Below are 23,188 nucleotides of genomic sequence, written 5' to 3' on the forward strand. Positions count from 1 at the left end.
CTGTTTATTTATGTTTGAAATGAATAAGAATTTTGACAAATCAACTTGAAAAAGATTTTTTTACTGGTATATTGAACCTATGTAAACAAAAACAGGGCACGAGCCTTGTTTACATGACGAAGAATTGTGAGCCCTGTATCTTGCTTAGAACTCATCGACGCCCACCCAAATTTCACTTGATCATTAGAAATGCATCCAAAAAGCATTGTAAATAATAAAAACGGAAAATAAAATTTGACCAAAATCGTGACCATGCCCCTTTAATGTGTTAAATAATCTATTAAATAATCATATTTTTGTATGAAAATGAAAAAGAAGATAAAAGTCTTTCAGAGGATTTTGCATTTACATTGACCTATGCCTTAGAATTTTTCAGGTTGCCATAGACTTTAAGTGAAGCTCAATATCCCTGATCAACAGGCTTTTTGTGTTTAATACGAAGAAGATTATTCCAATGTTAAAAACTTTAGTGTCTAATACTGCATTTTCGAGAAACCAACCGACATTTGCCTTTGAAACTCAGTTAAAGGTCGCTGCACACTCTTTTCCAAAAAGCTCTGTTAATGTGAATCATAAGCCAGATAGAGATAAGGGGAAAGTAAGTACTTAAAATGGTCTGAAAAAATTGTAAATGCATGGTCTGATGACATTTGACCTTCAAACATCATTCAAGGTCACTGAACACGCTTTTATTTCAGGCACTCTGTGTGTAAAGTATGAGCCAGATTGGACCAAGGGAAGAGAATATATGATCCGGACATGGATTTTTTTCAGACAGTTCTTCTATGACTTTAATCTATACGAGACATGGTTCAATGTTCATGCACACCCTTTAACTACATGTAGTCAGTAGACACTCTGTAGGTGAAGTCTGAGCCAGATTGGGCCAAAGAGAGCGCAGATATGCTCCGAACGAGATATCAGATAGACTGACAGACAAGCTAACACTACGGGACACCCGCAAAGCGGTCCTAAACACAAGAAGCCCATGTGCTTCATCGCTTACCTGAACAACAGCTCATTGTATCATTTCATGTTAGTTTTTTAAACATTTTCCCTGCATATTTCTATGTTTAACTTAAAACACTTCTTGGGGCCCCAGTATTGGTCCAGCAGTCACAATTTGAATAATTTAGAATCTACATTATTTACTGCCTCCAACATTTGCCTTTGAATGTCGATGGCATTGACAAACAGACTTTGAAGAAAGCATATATGTATTTCGTAGGCACTATTGTTGACCTAAATCAATAATTTGAAGGCACATTGTCATTATTGTAATATTTTTTGGCAAAGCAAAGTTCATAGAACGGTTGTTTCTTGTTATAAGAACTATAAGTCCTGCAATTTTGCATTAACTTTTAGAAACAACAGCAAAGAATAAAAAATCTAACCAGATGTGTTCAAAAATCATTATTGTCATAGAATATCGATGAGTTACAAGAAAAAAGATACTGGGATAAGATGGCGCAAAAGCCCATTGGGTTTAGTCGTTAAATTCAATATCAAATTATTTTTTTTTCAGATTAAATCTATTTGATAATGTTAAAATACAAGTCTACAAAGCACAACTTTTACCTACTCATATATTTTAATAAGCTTTGAATGACACTTTTTGAAAGTTTGATACACACACAGCAGTTTAAATCAACATATTCCAAGTATTGAATATACAAGGGTTTTGTTGCGTTATAATTTCAAATGTAAAATTACCATGACATGACATATTTATGTTACAACTTTGAAAATACTTTCTTTAAAACGTTCTATTAAAATACAATAAATGCATACAGTTAAACTACACATTTCTACATAACCGCGGCAACATTTTATGAAAAAGAGAGACAGAAATTATAAGGATAATATTTACAGAAACTTATTAATAAGAAAACACTCATAATAAATTAATATTGTAATCGATAAAAATTTTATTATCATCAAAAAACATAATAAAAAGATTTTTACAGTCAATGAGGAAGAAGAAGAATTGAGTTTTGTATGTTATTTTCCTAGACTCTTTTGTTTTCTTTTCCTCTACATTCAGTTCTCTTTATAATTATAAAAACATATTATACAAAATTGATTGTAATCAGAAATACGAAACAAAACTATAACAGAGTATTTATTTCTAAAAATAGCAAATACATGTATATGATATAGGCCTAAAATTGCCCCCTAAAATAAACATCATCATTTTACTGTAATTCTTTGTTTTCTTTGTACAGATATATATCTGATGTTCTAACATAATGTTCTTTTTTATTCAACTGCCAACAAATTAGAAATACGACACCGTAAAGACAACCTTTTCCCCCCATTTTTGCATTTTTGGTATAAAACAACTTGTTTTCAAGCAGTTTTTCTTTCAGAAAACAGAGCGCATGCTTTAACAAACAAAATATTTTAATCAGAGATGTATCTAGCCAAGGCTAATAAGTGACAAAAACATTTTCCTTGTTCAAGCATGTGCTCTATATTTCCCATTCATAAAAAGATAAGAAAAATATCAATTTTTGACTGATTTTGATTGATAAAAAAAGAAATAGCGTCACTTCTGATGTCATATACATGTACTGCCAGTGAGTATAAATAAATCAATAAATAGGAGAAAAATATATTTTACGTCAACTCTTCTAAAATATAACATTATATAAATAGTGCCTGTTTGGGAGGGTAGGAGTTGAAATTGACACCACGAGAAAACCATTGTCAACCGACGCGAAGCAGAGGTTGACTATGGTTTTCGAGGGGTGTTAATTTTAACTCTTACCCTCCCAAACAGGCACTATTTATTTTATTATACTGAATGTCTTAATTTCAAAGAAAACTTTACTGCTTTTATATAGGAATGACATGAATTCTATGGCGAACCGTACGCGCATAATTTACGCGCATGTAACAATTCGTTGCGATACCCGTTGCCAAGTGTGTTGCTAACACTGAGGGTAATAGAACGAATATTCAACCGCGTCTTAACCCATCAGATTTCAGTATTTAACATGAAAGTATAATAAAACATTTTATTGTACCAGAAACACTTAAAAAATGGCGAATTATGGGGGCCAAATTTCATATCTTACACAGTTCTTTAAAATTTTTAATTGGACAATAGCCATTCATAAAATAAAAGAATGATTAAATACATTTTTCGGTTTTTTACAAAGCTATTTGTCATTGTTAGTACAAAAGAAAGAGATAAAAATGGTAGTGCCAATTAGGATTTAGATCTGCCTTTATTGCTTGTTCTCTAATAATTATTATAATAAGAAGTCTCGAACAATGCACCTCCACACATGGTTAACTCATAATATTTATAAAAAAAATCCTTTTCTTTTAATGTAAAAAGCAGTCAGTATTTTTTTAACAATCACCACTCCAAGCTTTAGGCAATGTACATATAAAAAAATAAGCAAGAAAAGTTTTACATCAATAACAAAAACAAGATCATAACAAAAAAGAAATAATATGCACTTTGAACTGACAAATGTTAACAATATTACAATCCAATCCACGTTTTTTACTTTGGAAATGTTCATTTATGTGGACCAAGATTTTGTATGGTTCTTTGTCTCTGTTTTAGACATTCATGTCGACAAATACTAACACACTTAAAATACCAAACACAGATAATTTTTATTGCACAACCCCTTACATTTACTATTCAATAAACATAAAACGTGTCTAGTTGTTGGAAATGTAAAAGTATCATTATAGGCATGTATAAATAAAACAAAAATATGTATTATTTTAATTGTAAACAGCATCATTATTAAGAATACAATGCTCCCAAAAAATTGTATAACATACAGTTGTAGATGTTAAAAGAAAGAATGCAAGGTTAATTTATTGCAAAATAATTAAATGAATGATCCTGAAAACAGGTGCCAATAAAAAAGTGAATAAGATATTGATGGAGAAAATTTACCTTTATCTATTTACAGGTACATATAACTTCTTATTAAATCTCTCTATATGAAAACAAAACCCAATTAATGTATAGCATCATGAGTATCATAATACAAAAGACAAACAACAGGTATCAGCACCATCTAACTCTAAAACAGATAAACTCTAACAGACAAAACAATGTAGCACTTGACCCAATGCTCAATTTCTAAATTTGTTCCTTGTCTCAGGGTTGGGTTCATTAAAAAAAATTGCCAATTACTGTAAATTTCTTATTTTACACAAGTGCCACTGTTTTGCATCAAATCACAAGAATATAAAATCTTGTGCATAAATTTTTTGTATTGATTTCATATAGCTCAAAACTGTCTGAAAAAAAGGGCGAGAATTTGAAATCCGCAAGGACTGCTTCTCGCGATTTTAGGCGGAAATTCATTCCTAGTGATTAATAGGAAATTTACAGTGTCAGGTTACTTGACCATTCTAAAGCTAATTTTGCCCACATCACAAGTCTAGCTTGCCTATTCCCTTGAGCTACAGAATTCTATAAGTGTACTATATTTGACTGTGTATTCTTTTAGAGCTTTTGGCTGAATGTGGCTTCTGCTAAATCAAGTACATCGTCAAATGCCATGCATATACGTATTATTAATATAAGATTAGTCATATTGTTGAAAATGCTTTTTCAAATCTACGCCAACTTGTTCAAAAACTAATTTCCGCCATATATCGTACACGCCAAATACAATAAGTTTACAGTAACTTGCCAATCACAAATGAATGTTGAGCATCAATACTCAAGTTCAGCAGTAAAATTGCCCATTATCAGGTTTCTTCCCAATTTTAAAGTTAATGTTTGCCCATACAATAAGTGTACTTCAACAGCCCCCTGACAGGAAGGATCAATTACTTACTAATTGCAGAACTACTTGTCCAACAGGCAGATAAATCTAAAGATTCAAAAAATATTCAGATTCAGCAATAAAATTTGCCTATCATTTGGTTTCTTGTCAATTTTTAAGATAATTGTGCCTGTACAATAGGGCAACTTTGCCCATTGCCATGAGCAATCACTTGCAAATAAACTTAACAAATCTCCCCATTATCTGGTTTCTTAACCATTCAGAAGTGAACCATCTTCGCTAGCCAAGGGTTTACGATCCGCTTCTCTCCTCTAGGAGAGAAGCGGATCGTAAACCCTTGGCTAGCGAAGATGGAAGTGAACAGGCCCAGATAAAAAGTATACTTTGCCCATTGCCATGAACAATCAGTTGCTTTACACAATAACCTACCCAACAAACAGATATATATATAGTGATCAAATGCATTGGTCAGGTACTAGTATATACTGGTACATTAAATTTGCCCATTATCCGGTTTCTTGCCCATCCAAAAGTTGATATTGATCAGATACCCAAGGAAAAGAACATTGCTTGCAAATTAACCAATAACTTGCAAACAGATAGATGTAGAGATTAAATGCTCTGATCTAGTACTAAATATGACCAAATACTGGATTCTTTCTAATTAAAATGTTAATTTTGCCCATTCAACAATGTGAACAAACATTTGCTTAATAGCAATAACAATAAAATGCCCACTTTAAACATATACATATATGACTATAATGTCTACACATAGTTATCCTCTGCGCTTTTATCCATGTACACAGGGTTATTGATGGTGGCCGAGTGGGTCACAGTTCTGTAGGAGGGTGGGGAGTACATCTGTCCCCCTGTGGCCTCCGTGTAGGACAGTCTGTGACCCACGCGGGGAGGGGGGTGGTCAACAGGCAGGTTGTAGCCATTGCCCTGCCCCACAGGCCCTCGCCCCGGGGCACTGCCATTGCCCTCCACCCCAGGCTTTTTCTGGGTGGCCAGTCGGGCCAGACGTTCCTGTTCTTCTCTCTGTCTCTGTAATGTCTGCCTTAATGTTCTTCTTTTCTACATGAAAGGAAAAACAGCAAAATGAGTTCAATAGATATTAAGTACTAACACAAATTATATCATATATATTAAGTAACAATGAAAATATTTTACAAATAACTTTTGCATATGTTGTTCATATATATATTTCTAAAAATGCACCACCCCCCCCCCCCCCCCCCCCAAACAAAAACAAAATAATTAAAAAAAAATAATCACCCATTGCCAATTACACATTAAAACTTACGAAGAAAATTTAAGCTTCTGTGGGGTTTTTTTAAAATTCAATGGCACAATTGTTATCCTTTTTTTATCTTCAAGTTGAAAAACAAAGGATTCTTCTTTTATTCAAGGAAATGCCTTCAAAAATACTTTTTCAAATTGGTAAATTCTCTCTTTTGCAAAACCAACTTTAAAAGTTTCATCTTTGTTTTTCCTACAAATTGATATATAGTGTCACCAAAGAGAGCAGATATATTTAAATAAAAAACAATATTCTGAAACTACAGAGTCAGCAGTTGATTTTGTAAGTAAACTAAGATTTAGAAGCTTCAGACGTGCTTCTTTTTTACTTTATCATTTGTTGGTCATCATTCAACCCTAGCTACTTAAGTGTCAGGTAATATCAATTAGTGGATAACATATTTTCACTCTAGGCCTACACCTTTATATGATTTCACCTTTTTTCTGACTGAGAAGTTGTCATACAGCAAACACCAAACACTTCTATACACATCAAATTTAACAATACAGGTACTGTAAACAAACCTTTACAAGGGCTTTCAAAATATAGCGTCAGCTAGGTACTTAATATTATTTGTCCTAAATATATGCTTACGCTATTCAATTTAATATTTTTAGAAGAATATGTAATGAGTAACTAGATGATCAATAGTGATCCTAAATGATAAATCCGTGTATGAAAAGATTTCTTTGCATCATGTAAAGATTCTATGTTTTATATAATTATGTAAAAATGCTGTTACAAGGGGAATAACTCTCTCATAGTATTGAAATATTATGTATATTTTATGTAAATGTAAAATTAATTAAAATATTGTGAATTGGTCATATGTAACTGAATCATATTTATGTATATAATATAATAATTATATATAATTGTATATTTACAGGGTGATTTATTTTTAAATCATAAATAAATCATACCACAGCGAACCCTCTGGTGTCCGTTATTTACCGGTATACATCAACCATAAGGACCCCTGTTTCATTCCTCCTCATCATAATCTTATTATTGCTAATTTAGGCTTAATCTTCAATGCATAAGAAAAACTCTGAATACAGATATCTATGTATCATAGAATTTTATTCTGACATTGACCGTCATTATAATTGGTTTACATTACAACAATCGGGAATGAACAACACCATCACAATGTTAACAAATAAATTAAAACGGAGTACATTACATGGGACACAGTTCACACCTTGACCTGATATATTTCAAATTGGAATTAATGCTGGCTTGACACCATTACGATGTTAACAAATAAATTAGGGAGTACATTACGTGGGACACAATTCACATCTTCCCCTGATCAATTCCAACAAGCCATTAATGCTGGCTTATTGTACCGGAAACTACTGCAAAATCCCTTCAACGGAGATTCTTAGATCTAAATGTACTTAATTAAGGTACCGATATATATTCATTAAGGTATTGTTTTTCATTCTGAGGAAATCAATTCTACTAAAGTATCCATAAAAGTCTACTCTCTTATGGAAGGGTGTTTTTTGAAAGAGATACACATATTGTACATGTACATGGTGTATAATGCGTAGAATATGATACAGGTGTACCTGAATAAAAAAAAAACCCCAGAATACTATTCAATTCAAAAATACAGGGAAATAAGTTAATCAAAGAGCATAAAAATGTCATGGTTTCATGCAATAAATATATGCAGAATCAACGATGTACAAAAAAAATCCCAGATATTGTCAAGTTTCTGACACAATAATCACAATGTAGCTCTCTCTTGCATAGAAATACATATCAAATTGTATTTAAGCCGATATAAAACTTTACATTTTATTTAACACTTTTGATAAAAATTAGTTTATCAAATTTAATAAATATATATCATATTTTATAAATTTCATTCTAAAATTGACGTAATTGAGTCAAAGCCTTATTGATACACACATACAATGTACACATAGCCTTGTTAACAACATCTTTAATTACACACATACATTTAATTAAATGACATTCATTGAGTTATCTTTTTTATTGAAAGAAGCTGAATTTTTAACAGCTATAACTAACACAATTTATTGGTCTACAACCAAATACATTTAGACTAATACATGTGTATTCCTTACATGTACATCACATATAGACACTGCTATTTTGATTAGCCACCAACTGAGAAAAAAAGAGCTTTCTGGATGTGTACCAACAGCAGCACTGTCTCAGACTAAGACTACTACAGCATCAGCAGTACAGCAGCATTGCAGCATCAGTACAACAGCATCACTGCAGCATTAGAGCATTGAAGCAATCTGCTACTAATTCCTGGTTTCCTCGGCCATTTTCACTTTTGCTTCTCTGTCCTTGAGAATTTTGATGTAATCCCAGGATTCTCTTAATAATTTCCTTTTCTGCAACATACAAACATACAAGTAATCATATTTGGATCCAACTGTTGAACATATGATGCCATAAATGCATACATCACAATAAGTCAATAAGTCAATAACCAAATTTTTAACCTTAAAGGTTCATTGAAAAGAAGATTTTGGTAATTACTGGTCAGCATGGAGTTATTAATCAAAGACATGTGGAAAATAAACAATCTTATCAGATGGTCAGCATTGAATTATTATATAATAATATAATTTTTGGAAAATAAACAATCATATCAGAACAATTTGCAAAAAATTGCATAAATAGCAAAATAATAAATATACCTGCTGATGTTGTGTTATTTATCTTCAATCCAAAAAATCCATGCGAGGGTAAGCCGCAATCCAAACAATCCAAGCATCACAGTCCATGCTGGTGTGACACACACACACACACACACACACACACACACACACAAACTTCTCATGACTAGCACACACTTGTCATGTTTTGGAAGCACACTCGATCGACATGTTAATGTGTTACAAGCTCTAAAGGACTTTGTGCGGTATGGTCAAATATCTGCCCCAGATTTTAACCAGTTTTTAAATAGCATCGTATAAAAATAAAATCTTCACAAATCATTGTATAGAGGATGCCTATAATTTTAATAATGATTTTAGTCATCATTGCTCATTCGCTGTGTATCTATGACGTCACCTAAATGGCCCAATTCCCTCAAATTTGCAAACAAATGAAAATATTCTCATTTTTGCTCTATATTTTGCATTCGGAAGTATAGAGCGCAGGTCTGCTCAAGTGCGATTTTAACATGTTTTTATTCAGATAGTTATACACATTATACTAAAAAATGGTACTTGAGCAAGCCTGCGCTCGATGTTTCCCAGTCGATAAACCATCGGAAAACACCCATATTTTGCTACAAAACATCAATTTATCAAAATAATGCAATCTTCATGACGTCATTTCTACATTATGACGTCACTGTGGTGATAACCTTTTACACCTTTATTTCCAATATGATTTTAACTATCTTTCACCTTATTTTTAAAGCTCTCTCTAAAACTTTGATTTTGGGGGCAAAAAATGCATAAAACCGCACTTAGTCCTTTCATATGCACACACCAATCAGGGTTAGAAAGTTAATTCAAGTTTTTGCACATACATTGTGCATGACTATATATATAGTAATTATTCCTCATTAATTATATGGTTTGAGTGAGTTTTAATAACTGAAAACAGCTTGCATATACCCCAGTTATGTCTAATATCCAATCACTCAGTTGTTAATGAAACTGTTAATTAACAGCGCTAGGCCCCAATTTTCACATAGACGTATATATATATACTATATGTGTTAAAAACTCACATTATTATAATTTTTTTAATATGTTGCATGCATGTACATATCAATTTAAGGGGAAAAATCAATACAAATCAAACTTAACGTTATATAAACTATGCACCAATCTAGCTGACAAAACTTGATAGTAATGAATGAATTGGATGTTAAATGTACAAGTCATTGATTATTTTGATCTTGATACATGTATTGATAAATGACCTTGACCTTTACCAGTCAAATGACCATTCCGGTCAAAATGTATAAATTTTTTATCTTAATGTGGGTTACCTTTAATGCAAATACAAAATAAAACATCTAAAATACAGATTAAGACACCAATAATGATATATGAATCTACAATAATGATATATGAATCTACAATAATGATATATGAATCTACATCACTAATTATTGCAAACTAAATTTTATTCACATCATTTAATATATTGTGAACATTAACAATTGATTAGTTGTAAAATGGTGGACATTGCGAACCATTTAAACAATTAGTGAATCACCTAATTAATGAAATTAAAATCACTGTGATATTGTTAATCTAAATTACTTTCTCATGCAGAGAAAATTTACTGGAAGGATTTCATCAGTTAGTATTTTTGATGCAGCAGCATGCAGTTTTCAGTGAACATACAAATAGAGCTGACATAACTTGATACATGTATATACATGTACAAGTATGCGTGTTTTCGCATTCACATGTATAAATGGCTTAAATATTTATAACTATAACTAATATCACTCATTAATTATCCAAAAAAATTGGCAAATTAAATGGTCTAATTTTTAAATTATCTTTTCCCAAAAGCCAAAAATAGGGCAATAAATATTAATTTTCAGATGTATTTTCTTTTAGAAGAAAAGTACATGTAATATAATTACGTTAGGTATAATTGTACAATTTTTGAATAAAATCAGTCTTTACCTTAGTTAAAAAATCAATTCCTTCATTTCAATTATACCATATATTTTATGATTTTTTTTAGTTATTTTTGCAATCATTTTTATTTATAAGTTTAAGACAGATTTCTTTTATATTTTTTTTTAAAAGTTTGCAACTCCTGGGTAAACCCCCTCCTTCCCCAGTAAACAGTGCATATAAATTCTGCTCTCCTGCTAGGACCAAAGACATGGACATGTACACTAAAACATGCTTATAATGAAGAGCCAGGGACCAGAAATCATCCTTCACTATAAGCGTAATTTGTTACATATCCGTCAAGTTTACAACATGTAATTAAGTCATGGGGAATGAAAATCACTTCGCTATAAGCGTCAATTCATTTTAAGCGTGTTCGCTATAACCATGTTTTACTGTACATGCTTTGTAGCCTCTGACGGTGACCTACCTCGATGTTCCCCCTCCATCGGTCGGCGGCGTTCCTGGCCAACTCCAGCTCCTTGTCCTTCAAGCCTCGGTGTCGTTTGTACGCGATCTCAATCACGATCAGAATGATCCCCGCAATAATGCCCCCCGCCACCATCAGAAACACGCCTATAAAAACAGAAATACACTGTTTCAATGACCAATAAACACGATTCATTTGTTTCTACTAAGTAGCACTTCTTTTTTTACTCTCAGACCTATTGATAAGTTTAAACAAAAGAAATAGGGGTATATGTAACTTTAATTTTAAATTTTTTTTATAATTTATTATTTTAATTTTTTTTTTCATTTTAATTTTCTCTGCAGCCATATTTAGTAAATTAATTCATATAAGGAATTTAAAACCATAAGAGTAAAAGAACAAGTAAATCAAAACAAAATTGATTTTCATCCTAAAGTTAATATATAAAAGGATAATCTAAAATCTCTGAATGCATCTTTTTATTCACTAAGCTGTATAAAACTACAGTGACTGTCTTGCTTCATTTTGCCTACCAGTATTTTCATGAAGTGCTTTGAGTGATCAATTTGACTAAAACACAAATAACTACCAAGTAAGTTAATCAATACATTAATGTTATAACATACTGGCCATGTTGGTGAGCCCCAGGGTGGCTGGTGTGGTGTCTTTTTCTGGACAGTCGTTTCTACCTTCCAAAATCCATTTGTTGTCTAAATCCTCCATATTGCCCTCTATATAAAAAGCACTTTATTAAAGCAAAGCTTAAGTCTTTCACATGTAAAAATTATTACCTAAAAAAGACCTAGAAAAAGTGATATATAAAGGGCTAAGATATCTGGATGCTAGCAAGATTCAAATGATTCATCATTTTACTATTCAGACAATACATGCACAACTTGGTTAAGAATAAAGTGTTCAGATTAATGGGCTTAACTATCCTTCTAGTAATCTTAATCCCCTTCCTTCTTTTCTCACAATGACTGCAAAAGCTGACTGATCTTAAAATGCTAACTTTCATGAAGCTTTAGAATAGCCATGGAGATTTTGGACGTCCAGGGACTCTTCTTCTGTAGCCCCACCCCTAGACCTGACCGCCCAAACAGGTCACCCACAGTAATCAGGTCACAGTTCTGTCCCGCCTCATACTCAAGTCGTGAGGAGTCCCAGATGAAGGCTTGCAGATTCCTGTAATTACATGAAAATTAAATGAATGTTCGCTCACTTAAATTACCTAATTATCTTAACAGCTCAGTTTTTAACCAGCCATGGGTGTTATAAAAAGCCACATATGATTTACAGCCTTTTAATAAAATGTAATAAGGTAGTACATGTATTCAGCATTTTTTTTTCAAAATATGTCAGCTTGAATAATACTAAATTATATTAGTTGTTGAACCAAATATTCTAGCACTTACAGCATTAATTAATTGAGAAAACCACCAAGTTACAGTAATAGATGTTTTACTTTATATTAAAATAATTTAATTTAAAAACTATGATTTTAAGTGAACATCTTTTCCATAGTACACATAACACAGGGACCGTACGCATTGACAATGTCTTGAATGGCCTCCTCCGCCGTCTTATAATTGCGTGGCTCCATCTGTCGGTACATGGTGGACAGCTCCACCTGCCGCTTGAAGTACATCTCCACTGCACTGTTCCTGACCGTGGCGTACTTGAAGTCTTCATTGGGATTTCTCAGCTATTTAGGAAAAGAAAAACATTTTCATATTAATATTACTGTGGAAGAACATACATGTATTTTCATTGGGTTAAAATTTCGTGGTTTATAAAACAAACAGAATTTAGTTGGCATTTAATTTCATCATATTGTTGTCTTTAAAATGTATCATGTATCAACTCTGTATTTATGGATACTTGAGTTAAAAATTTGTCATGGATTTAATTTCGTTGATTTACAGGTATACTGCCAACCAAAATAACGAAATTAACTCCTCAGTGAATATTTCTACTTCTTAAGTTTTCATGTACCGGTATATTCAATTTAAAACATCTGAATGCACATGTACCTACTGATTTGAAAATTTGTACAGTAGTTTCAAAAATATTCTTGGGTACTGTTTTTGTCAAATACAGCCATGTAATAAAATTCAAAACTTTTAGGAATAGATAAATTCAAGGACTTTTGTCCAAAAAGGTGATGTTCAACAATTCATAATGAAACCACAGTACTACAAGTACTTTTAATTATTCAAAGAAAAATAAAGAGGCAACTTAAATCATTAACTTCTCTGAGATAGAACTACATGTATTGAGGACTTACTCTGGCATCATCTATTCCTGTGATGGAGGCCTCGGGTCTGTCCAACACTAGGAAGGCGGCCAGGTTAGCTGTGTAGGACGCCACGATGATCATCGCGAACCCCGCCCACACCATCCCCAGGACCCGGGCACTGAAACTCCGGGGGGTGCCTACCAACACGTCAAAACAGGGATTTCAATAAACTTAAAAACAATGTAACAATATTCATTATCGATACCAATAAGACAATCAAAGATACAAGGAAAAGATATAATTCTTCCAGCTCAACATTAAAACTTTTCCCCCACCTTCACCAATGCCGCTGTTGAGCAGGACCCCCCAGGCGAACCACATAGCACTGGACAGGTTGAGGGCGTCCTCCTCCGTGTCGTTGTTCTTGGCCAGCTTGAAGCGGCCAAAGGGGCTGAAGCGGTCCAGGAGATAGAGGACCAGGGCCACCACGTGGACAGAGAGCGCCACCAAGATCCACAGCGTGTCCTCAAACGGCTGAAGGAAGGAGTCCAGTTTGGACTCAGTGGCGGTCTGCGGGAGAGATAGTGAACAATACAAAAATGTTCATTTTTAGGATTAAAATTATCTGGGCATGCTATTTAAGGGCGTTGAGGGGGGTTTTTCTGTTGCAGAAGTCCAAAGACCCTGAACTGCGAATTGTTCTCAATGTTTGCATGGAAATCAAACTGTTCAAAACAATTATTAAATATAATGATTATTTATGTTGCTTCAAATGAAAATTGGCAAATAGATAAACATGTCAGACTGTGTATATCTCACATATGCATTCTAAATCTCGTCCTCATATTCACGCATTTGGCTGTCATAAAAACTTAACTTATTAATCAGTATCAAATTCCAGACTTGCTGACCGAATTTTCAGCTTGTAACAAACCTTTTTGACTAGGATGGTCAGGCCCTGGTATTTGAACGGTTTGGAAAAGTCGATGTGGCCGGCCCTCTCTGGATTAATTGTCAGGGGGGCCACAATCATGTCAGCCTCTTTGTTGATCAGCTCCGCAATGACTCCGTTCCACTTCTTCTCACTCGTCTTGTTGACCTTGAAAAAGAATGATAAGCTTGTTCATCAAATTTTGTTCTGAATTTAACTTTCTCCTTCTAATGATAATTTCAAGCAAAGCTGCTCAGACCTATTTCAATGTGGTAGTGGGGTGCTCAGACCTATTTCAATGAACAGACAAACAGACATGGATGAACAGACAGCAAAAAAAAATAGGTTTATTCATTCTGGCAATCACATTTTATTTAAATTATAAAATGAATTAGATTTATATTATGTACATGTACCTTATAAAGGTTAATTTTATCAGTGCCACTGTGATTAATTCACTCACTGGTAGGTAGATCCAATTAAAAAAAAAAATTTGTCATATCAGATAGTTACTCCAAGTAACCATAAATGAGCTCTGGGTTCAATGAGGTGATAAGTTGGGTCAATATGATGGAACCATATTTCAGAATAACCTGACCTTTTTATAGGATCCAAATTCCCCGCTTGAGCCCAGGTGGATGGAGTAGGTGAAGTTGACCATGTCTGCTATCTGTATCAGCATGTCTATACAGTAGCCCCAACAGCAATAATCCTCTCTTATACCTACAGCAATGAACATTCCATAGCTAATTATCATATTGTAAGACTACACAGCAAGAGTTCCCTCTTGTACATGTATCTTCAACATTCCGCAGCTACATGTACCGTAGTGGTCATAATGTAACACTTATACCAACATTTCAAAGCTCAATACCATATTGTGACAGGTTACAGTCAGGGTCATCTCCTGTGCATGTGACATTTCACAGCAAAAGGTTTTTGTTCTGGTACAATCAGGGAATAAATACAGATACATGTATATTGCCATAATTAAGTGATATAGAGAGTATGATGATAAAGATTGTAAAATTCAACAGTCAAATATTTCTAGTTTGAAAGTATAAAGCCTGATTTTATGTACATGTCTTACACTGCTGCAAATTTAATAGATACATTTCAAAAAAAAAAATAAAAAAAATAATAAATAACTCCACTATTTTCTAGTTTCTGTTAATTGAAATAGGTAAGAATAAATATATTTGTATCAACGGCTTACTACATACACCTGACTCCTTTGACATGAAGATATAATGCCATGACAATAGATAATAATAATAATTTACCAAAACTACTGTATATACTACAGAAAATGCAATAACTATGTCTAACCTGTGGTTTCATTAACCAAGGGACATAACCTCTCGTTTTTGTCCCAGTTGCATGAGTCACTCCCTGTCATTTTTCTTGTGTAGACAAAGGGGACCGACTCCAATGTGACAACCTATTAAAGAAATGAACAGTCAGTAATGGATACCAATAGTCACACACTTAATAGACAATACACAGTTTTAAATAACAAAATTCCATGATCTCTCTCTCTCTCTCTCTCTCTCTCATACATGTATAATGAATTTTATTGTTGATTAAAAGAAAAGACAGTGTATTGCACTCTCTCTTTATCTATCATAATGAGTTATTTTGTTCAATTGTACATGTAAATGTATTAATCTATTGAATATATTCTCATTCTCTCTCTCTCCCCTCTCTCTCTCTTCTCTCTCTCTCTCTCTCTCTCTCTCTCTCTCTCTCTCTCTCTCTCTCTCTCTCTCTCTAACATTATGATGATTTATTTTGTTAAGATATAAATGTATTGAATTGTTGAACACATATTAATATTCTCTCTCTCTCTCTCTCCATAACATTGATAAGGACTTTAAGCACTGTACAGGTGCTCACATCTGATATAAGCTTCTCTTCCCTTTCCCCTTTATATAAAACTTTTTTCCTTTATTCTGATACTCACTTTCAGCTCTGTAGATATATTGATTCCACTTGGCTTGGTTGTCTTTTTACCTGGCCAGATAATTTTGGAGTCCTTTATTTCCAAGGCGTTACTGCTTACCTGTCAAACAAACCCCAAAACTTTATTCTGGTTTACAATCAGTACATTTCACACATCAAAAACACTAAATAAAATGTCTCAATTGCAATTAAGTTTATATTGAAACAAGTTTTCTCTAACCACGATATATTCTGTCTACACCCATATTAAGTTAGATATGTAGATATGTTTTAACAAATATGTATCTAATCATTGTATCCAGGAAAGGTCCTTTAATTTTATAACAGTTACTCAAAAATAAACCAAAAATTTTGTGGTTTTCCTTTCATGTTATTTAAGAACATCTGCAATTTTTTTTTTTCAAAACAAGTATTAACAATTTTCAATGTTGGGTTTTTTTTGTGCCTGTTAAAACATATTGAAGTATGTCAGTAAAGATAAGCATAACTTGATGGGAATGTAATTTCATTGTTGAGGGCTACCCATGAAAATCCATGAAAATGGAGGCACCACAGATTTTAATGAATCCACTATATACTGTAAATTCCTTATTAATACAAGTACTTAATTCCACATTCCAACTGTTTGCATCAAACCACACAAATAAAAAATTGCAAACAGCTTTCTATAATAGTTTCAGTTAGTTAACATCTGTCTGAAAAATAACTGAAAAATAATAAATCGATCGAGATTTTAAAACCCACATGGGCTGCTTCTTGCGTTTTATATCTGAAAATTCCTTGCAATTCATAAGGAATCTACAGTACCTAATGCTGAATTTTCCACACATTTAATTAGGAATCTAGAGTACCCTAATTCTGAACATTCCACGCATTTTATTAGGAATCAACAATACCTAATGCTGAACATTCGATGCGTTTAATTAGGAATCTACAATACCTAATGCTGAACATTCGATGTGTTTAATAAGGAATCAACAATACTGTAAATTCCTAATTAAACGCGAGGAATTAATATCTGCGTAAAATCGCGAGAAGCCCGTCTCGCGAATTTTTAAATCTCGCTTTTAATTTTGGGACACATGTAAACAACATGAAAGTAAGATAAAATTTCGGCATTCGCGATTTTATGTTCTCGCGATTTGATGGTAAAATCGTTGAATCGCGGAATTAAGTACTCGCGTAAAATAAGGAATCTACAGTACCTAATGCTGAACATTCGATGCGTTTAATTAGGAATCTACAGTACCTAATGCCAAATATTAGAAACACAAACCCTGTACCCACTTTGACTGGGCTACAACAAACCTTGGGGTCGGCATAGTATCCTATGTCTTCCAACTTCTTTTGACCGTTTTCGATTTTTACATTCTGGATGTAGTAATCAGGATTAAGGCGGTCCCCGTCAGAATCGAATGCTACCTTTCCAGTATTGCCGTTCTCTAGCTTAGCGGCCAGTAAAGCCCTGAAAGTGTAGCAATCATCAGATGATGAAAAATACATTTGTACAGACAATGCAATAGGTAGTTTAATTTTAATGAATGAAATCTTAGCAAGAGTTACTTCCCTTTGACCACACTGGATGATTAAATTACATGATTATACATTTGTCATGTTAGTACAAACTACACAATAGTATTGTAAAGTGTACAGTGTAGCCGTGTTTATTTGGGACACCTTTATTTATACCCAAATTGAGCGAATTATTGATGCATTTCTTCCAAACTAAATTGTTTGGACTACTGTACCAATCTGATAAATCACAAATGTAAGAACATTAAATAGCATTGTAGAACTCAGTTTCGTTAAAAATTTCATAAAATAATTTTAAGTGTCCGAATTTATTCTATTAATATTGTGATTTCTGAATCCCCACTATACACTTGACTGACTTCAGAAATCACAGGAAAAATGCAATAAAAACAGCATTTGCCTAATAGTACTCAAAAGAAATATTACCAGAAATTGACAAATTTTATTGCCACATTGAGCATATGTTGAGGAGAAAAAAATTTCGATTTTGCAATTTCAAATTAAATAAAAAAAAAAATTGGTTTTTCTCAATTTTAATTCTAGCCAGATAAAAAAAAAAACCCTGTTTCCTCTCCCATTTAAATTTTGTCCTGAGATATTAAAGATTTTTCTTCTTAACTTGCAATCATAATTTGCTTTGCTTCCCCTCGCCCCCCCCCTCCTCCCCCCCCCCCCCCCCATCCTATCAACCCCACCCCTAAAGACACTCACTGTAGAATGCTGTTCCCTGCCTGCCATGAGGAGGAGGAGTTTTTACAGCTGGTGGGGGTATCGGTGATCTGTGTCAGTGTCCCATTAAACAGCTGTTTGACGGTCTGCTTGATCAGACTAACGCAGTCCTGTATGTGGTCTTTCTCGCTGGTTCCGTGCAGTAACTTCAAACCCAAGGTACCTACAACAAGGAGCAATCTACAGCATCTACGATTGACTCAAAGTTTTTGGTTCTTAAATTGAACACTTCATTAAAGTGTTAACTTATTTCATGGATATAAAGTTTTCAAACCGAATTTTTTTTAAAAACGTATTAAAATCATACTATATACATGTATCTGTATACATACATGGATACAATGAATATCTCAAAGTGATTTGTAAGTCTCAACCACTTATTTTTTAAGTAGTTTACCCTCGATATCTCGAATACTCGGATATCTCGAACTTTTTAAACAGTCCCATCAAGTTCGACATAACGAAGTTTGACTGAATATTTTGGGCTGGGGGAAAACTTTCAATTTTCTTGTAACAAAATGACCTGCATAGGAGTAGTAATTTTTTATTGGGAAATATGGTTTTGTCAATAGAAATAACCATAATGTTCCCTTAATATCAGCAACAACTTCTTATACTGTTTCCTCGGTGACAAATTTTCACAAATTTTGTAAAAGAAAAATAAAACTAACAGAAATAAATTGGGACCGTATTCAGAGTAAAATAGTGTGTGAATGCTCAGTCTGAAGTAGAGGTCCTTACCCTCTGGGACAGAAGTAGAAGTCAGCGCCTGCTCACTGACAATCCAGGCATACCCCTCCCCGGTCAAATTCAGAGCCTCCGCATCTCGGAAAATCTGGTCAGCATCTTCCTCTCTTTTAAGTAAGAAAATAAATACATTTTCCCTGATTTAATCATAGATTTAGAGCAACTACTAAGATACAAGTATATCAGTACTGTAAATTTAGAATTTTCCGAGTGTTGCAAAGTAGGTAGGTCTACAGAGAAAATATTAGCTGAAACATCATTTTGCAAATTTATTTATACCACACATTTAAATCAGTAATTGTCAGATGATGATAGTTTTTGAATCTACATATTGCCTATAGTTTTATGTGTGGGATGATGAATTTGATGTGTCTAATTAGGCAGCAAACCAAACAGATCGTACATGTTGGAGGACCAATCAGATCATGACTTTAACCATGTGGCAGACAACCAATCAGATAATTATTTGTGTGGCAGACAACCAATCAGATCATGACTTTGACTTATGCAGCAGACATCCAATCAGATCTTAATACACTTAATTCATGACTATGAATGAAGTGGTAGACAACCAATCAGATCATGACTTGTGTGGGAGACAACCAATCAGATCATGACTTTGACTTATGCAGCAGACAACCAATCAGATCTTAATTCATGACTATGAATGAAGTGGTAGACAACCAATCAGATCATGATTTGTGGGGTAGACAAACAATCAGATCATGACTTTGACTTATGCAGCAGACAACCAGATCTTAATTCATGACTATGAATGAAGTGGTAGACAACCAATCAGATCATGACTTATGTAGCAGACAACCAATCAGATCATGATATAATGTCAGTGGTAGACAACCAATCAGATCATGATATATGTGGCAAACAACCAATCATATCATGACTCAGGTGGCAGACAACCAATCAGATCATGATTTATGTGGGAGACAACCAATCAGATTATGACTTACATGGCAGACAACAAACAAGATCATGACTTTGACTTACGTGGCAGATAAGAGTACCACTCTGGACTGCAGACTGTCCAGCTGTTGTAAGTACGGTTGATAGTCCTTGGAGCCGGATGGATACTTTATAACCTTCTCAATCTGTTAACAATCACATATCTATACATGAACATTGCATCAGATTTCACTGCAAAGTCAGTGGCATAACTTGCAGAAAATTTACCAGTATTGCATTTCATAATTTAAAATCTGTGTAATTAATCATTTGTGTTGCTGCATACTGGTAATCTAAAAGAAGCTCAACCAATGACAGTTTTGGTGTTTATTTCTAATGAGGGATATATGCAATGGAGTTTAAATTTACTTCAAATAAACAAGCTTCATATGATTCAAAATGATTAAAGATTTCAATCAAATTGTTTTTATTTTGGAAGCATACTCTAAATTAAGAAAAATAAGTCTGAACAAAAAAAAGAATATATATTTTTCTTGGCACTGGAACTGTCAACTTTGGTGTTATCACTTAAAAAAATAATAGAACTGAAGTACATATATATTCTTGTGAATATATGGCATGTTATATATTAACTTTTATATGTTTTTATTGTGCAGTGATATATCCCTTATGATAAGTCCTATAAGATATGACTCTCTAAGAGAGGATGTACATGTACCGGTACTAACCATAATTTCCTCGGCCTTTGACTGGAATCTATTCAGAATCATCCGTCCTTCTGTGTCCATGCTGTGGATGAAGACAACTTGATTCCAATCAAAATACTCCAGCATCTTCAGCCAAACGTCTGCCTGGTGAAAGTAGGGGGGCACGGTACGCAAAAATGTCTTGTGGACTGTCTGTAAAACAATGGTTAAATGTACAGCATGGCCTTTTTGTGAAGTTCCCTCTCATAATGCTTGCTTAAATAGTTCTCAAATTCTACTTGAAATTAGTTATTAGTTTCAAGTAACTTCGGAGTAAGTACCGATACAACAACTGCTTCTAAAGTCAGAGAAAGGTCGACTTGAAGTGCAAATACTTTTATAAATAGATATGTTTTACATGAATATATATATATATATATATATATATATATATATATATATATATATATATATGACATTTATTTTCCCTCGCATTTTACTGACAAAATGGAAAAAGTATTACAGGTATTGCTTTTAAATTCACATACCATGTGTCACTACATGCATTATCTAGGACTTTATCATTTACATTAAGAACTAAACGCACTTCTACTTTTTGGCTAAAAAATTACATTGCTTATAATTATGTCATTTTTTACAAACTAATCAATGATAGAATTACATGTACAGCATTTCTTACCATATCTGAGAATGAACTGTCTCTCGCTGATATTCCGATGACAGGGATGGAGTAGAAGCCGCAAGTATACGACACAGAAATCGGGGGACTGATGTCCGAGTTCTCGGGCTTACTAACGATCACCGTATGAACGCCTTTAGAAATCACGTCACTGCATAAGTTCAAAGCAGACCGGATTGGGTTTGCGTCCATCTTGATGTACAGGGCCTGAAGTTGAAGATTTGATGGCATGTCTTGATTGGCTATCCTCACAGCGTCTTCCAGCGCCCTGCCCATTTGATCTGTACTCACGATGCCTGCTATTTTGAATGTCTGTTTAGCTGAAGAAGTCGCCACAATGAGACTTATGGCAATTAGCAGGTTCTTCATCTTCCACGTCATTTTAAGGAAAATTGTATACCTAGGTATGTTCGACAAAGAAATTTTAACATTATAAATAGCTAACATTAATTGTGTAAGTTTATTGATATGTAAATCAAGTTTTTATCAATTTATATGTGAATAAATAGGTATTAAATAGGCTCAGTACTGCCACGCTCCTAATAGCGCTAGCTGGTGGTTTAACCTTTAGTTCATTTGGTAGAGCGTTGGTTTTTTAAATGAAGGGTCCTGAGTTCGTGTCTAGTTGTGTTCATATCTCCTCTTTTATTACACACATATACCAAAATGTTAAGGAGGGATAACTTTTAATGCTTGGGCTTTATGTACCGGATATGTATCATGGATATCAACTATAATGATAGCTCGGTGGTAAAACACTTGACCAGGAACAAAGATGTACAGGGTTCAATTCCCTGTCCAGCCACTGCAAAATTTTCCTTCCCTATTATAGATGTTATTCAATGTAATGAACTGCAAGATTAAATGTTCCAAATCCAGATTCAGAATCTAATTTTAATATGAAATGTTAATTATATTTGATGTTACTCCTTGTTCTAAGGTAAAATACTTTAGCTTCTGTGACAAATATAATTTAATACATTTAGCTAAAATTCAGATGTTAACGTTCTATGCAAGAAAAGGGTAGGCGAATTGCAAAAAAATGACAAGGGGAGGTTATAGAATTAATACGGAAATTTAAATATCTATACTTGCTTTCAATACTATTTCAGTCATGATTATCAAAAGACGTGTAAATTCAATACAATCATTAAGATGAATGTGACGGAAAACATCATTCATTGTATATCTTGAGCAAATTTGCATTTTGTGAGTATCAACTTACGAATAACGATTTTTGGATTCAGATACAAATGTCAATCAGGTGAAATGGTTCCTTTCACAGTTTCAGGTTGTTAAATCAACGAAATGCATCCGATAAAGAAAGTCCGAAACAAAATGCACTATTAAGGTATCGGTCTAATTATCAGAGAGATGCCTCTTTCTCCAACGATAATTATTCCATCTTCCTCACCATTATGTGAACGCCCATTGGCTATAATCATTCACGTGTCTTTAAGGAGACTCCAGAGAATATCCGAAAGAATACTTGTTAAGTTGTTCCTAAACTGATAGTTTCTTCGGCGATAATCAATTTTGATGTCACCATAGGCAAATCAAGAGTAATGGAAATAACAAAAAATATT

General features: G+C 33.5%; 1 protein-coding gene and 1 long non-coding RNA gene across 3 annotated transcripts; one reads left to right on the forward strand and one right to left on the reverse strand.

Moving 5' to 3' along the window:
• The first annotated feature begins 373 nt into the window (after window positions 1-373).
• On the forward strand, window positions 374-2,521 carry LOC136271130 (uncharacterized). Its single transcript, XR_010708969.1, has 2 exons — window positions 374-598; window positions 699-2,521. It is a non-coding gene; the product is annotated as an uncharacterized lncRNA (long non-coding RNA).
• LOC105333721 (glutamate [NMDA] receptor subunit 1) lies at window positions 1,910-22,999 on the reverse strand. Of its 2 annotated transcripts, none has more exons than XM_066070462.1 (18): window positions 22,828-22,999; window positions 21,603-22,002; window positions 20,945-21,115; window positions 20,301-20,401; window positions 19,287-19,399; window positions 18,528-18,708; window positions 17,592-17,748; window positions 16,285-16,383; window positions 15,651-15,762; window positions 14,920-15,044; window positions 14,325-14,489; window positions 13,726-13,960; window positions 13,439-13,587; window positions 12,699-12,856; window positions 12,164-12,336; window positions 11,778-11,882; window positions 11,152-11,297; window positions 1,910-5,849 (listed from the first exon to the last, which is right to left on the reverse strand). In XM_066070462.1, exons 2-18 carry the CDS (start codon window positions 21,981-21,983, stop codon window positions 5,538-5,540), a joined length of 2,883 nt encoding a protein of 960 aa, XP_065926534.1. In that variant the 5' UTR covers window positions 21,984-22,002; window positions 22,828-22,999; the 3' UTR covers window positions 1,910-5,537. The 2 variants fall into 2 exon arrangements, with proteins under 2 accessions (XP_065926534.1, XP_065926535.1); XM_066070463.1 differs by lacking the exon at window positions 1,910-5,849 and adding an exon at window positions 7,140-8,456.
• Between the last annotated feature and the right edge of the window lie 189 nt (window positions 23,000-23,188).

Source organism: Magallana gigas, chromosome 9 (genome assembly GCF_963853765.1).
Source record: "Magallana gigas chromosome 9, xbMagGiga1.1, whole genome shotgun sequence".
In the NCBI taxonomy this organism is placed as follows: Eukaryota; Metazoa; Mollusca; class Bivalvia; order Ostreida; family Ostreidae; genus Magallana; species Magallana gigas.

Excerpts from the sequence above, each read along its gene's own strand:
- LOC105333721 (XM_066070462.1), bottom strand. The coding sequence starts at position 21,983 with ATGACGTGGAAGATGAAGAACCTGCTAATTGCCATAAGTCTCATTGTG. Across the intron at positions 19,400-20,300 it reads GTGGTACTCTTATCTGCCAC|AGAGGAAGATGCTGACCAGA; the intron begins GTAAGTCAAAGT and ends CTTACTTAAAAG. Across the intron at positions 13,588-13,725 it reads CAACAGCGGCATTGGTGAAG|GCACCCCCCGGAGTTTCAGT; the intron begins GTGGGGGAAAAG and ends ACGTGTTGGTAG.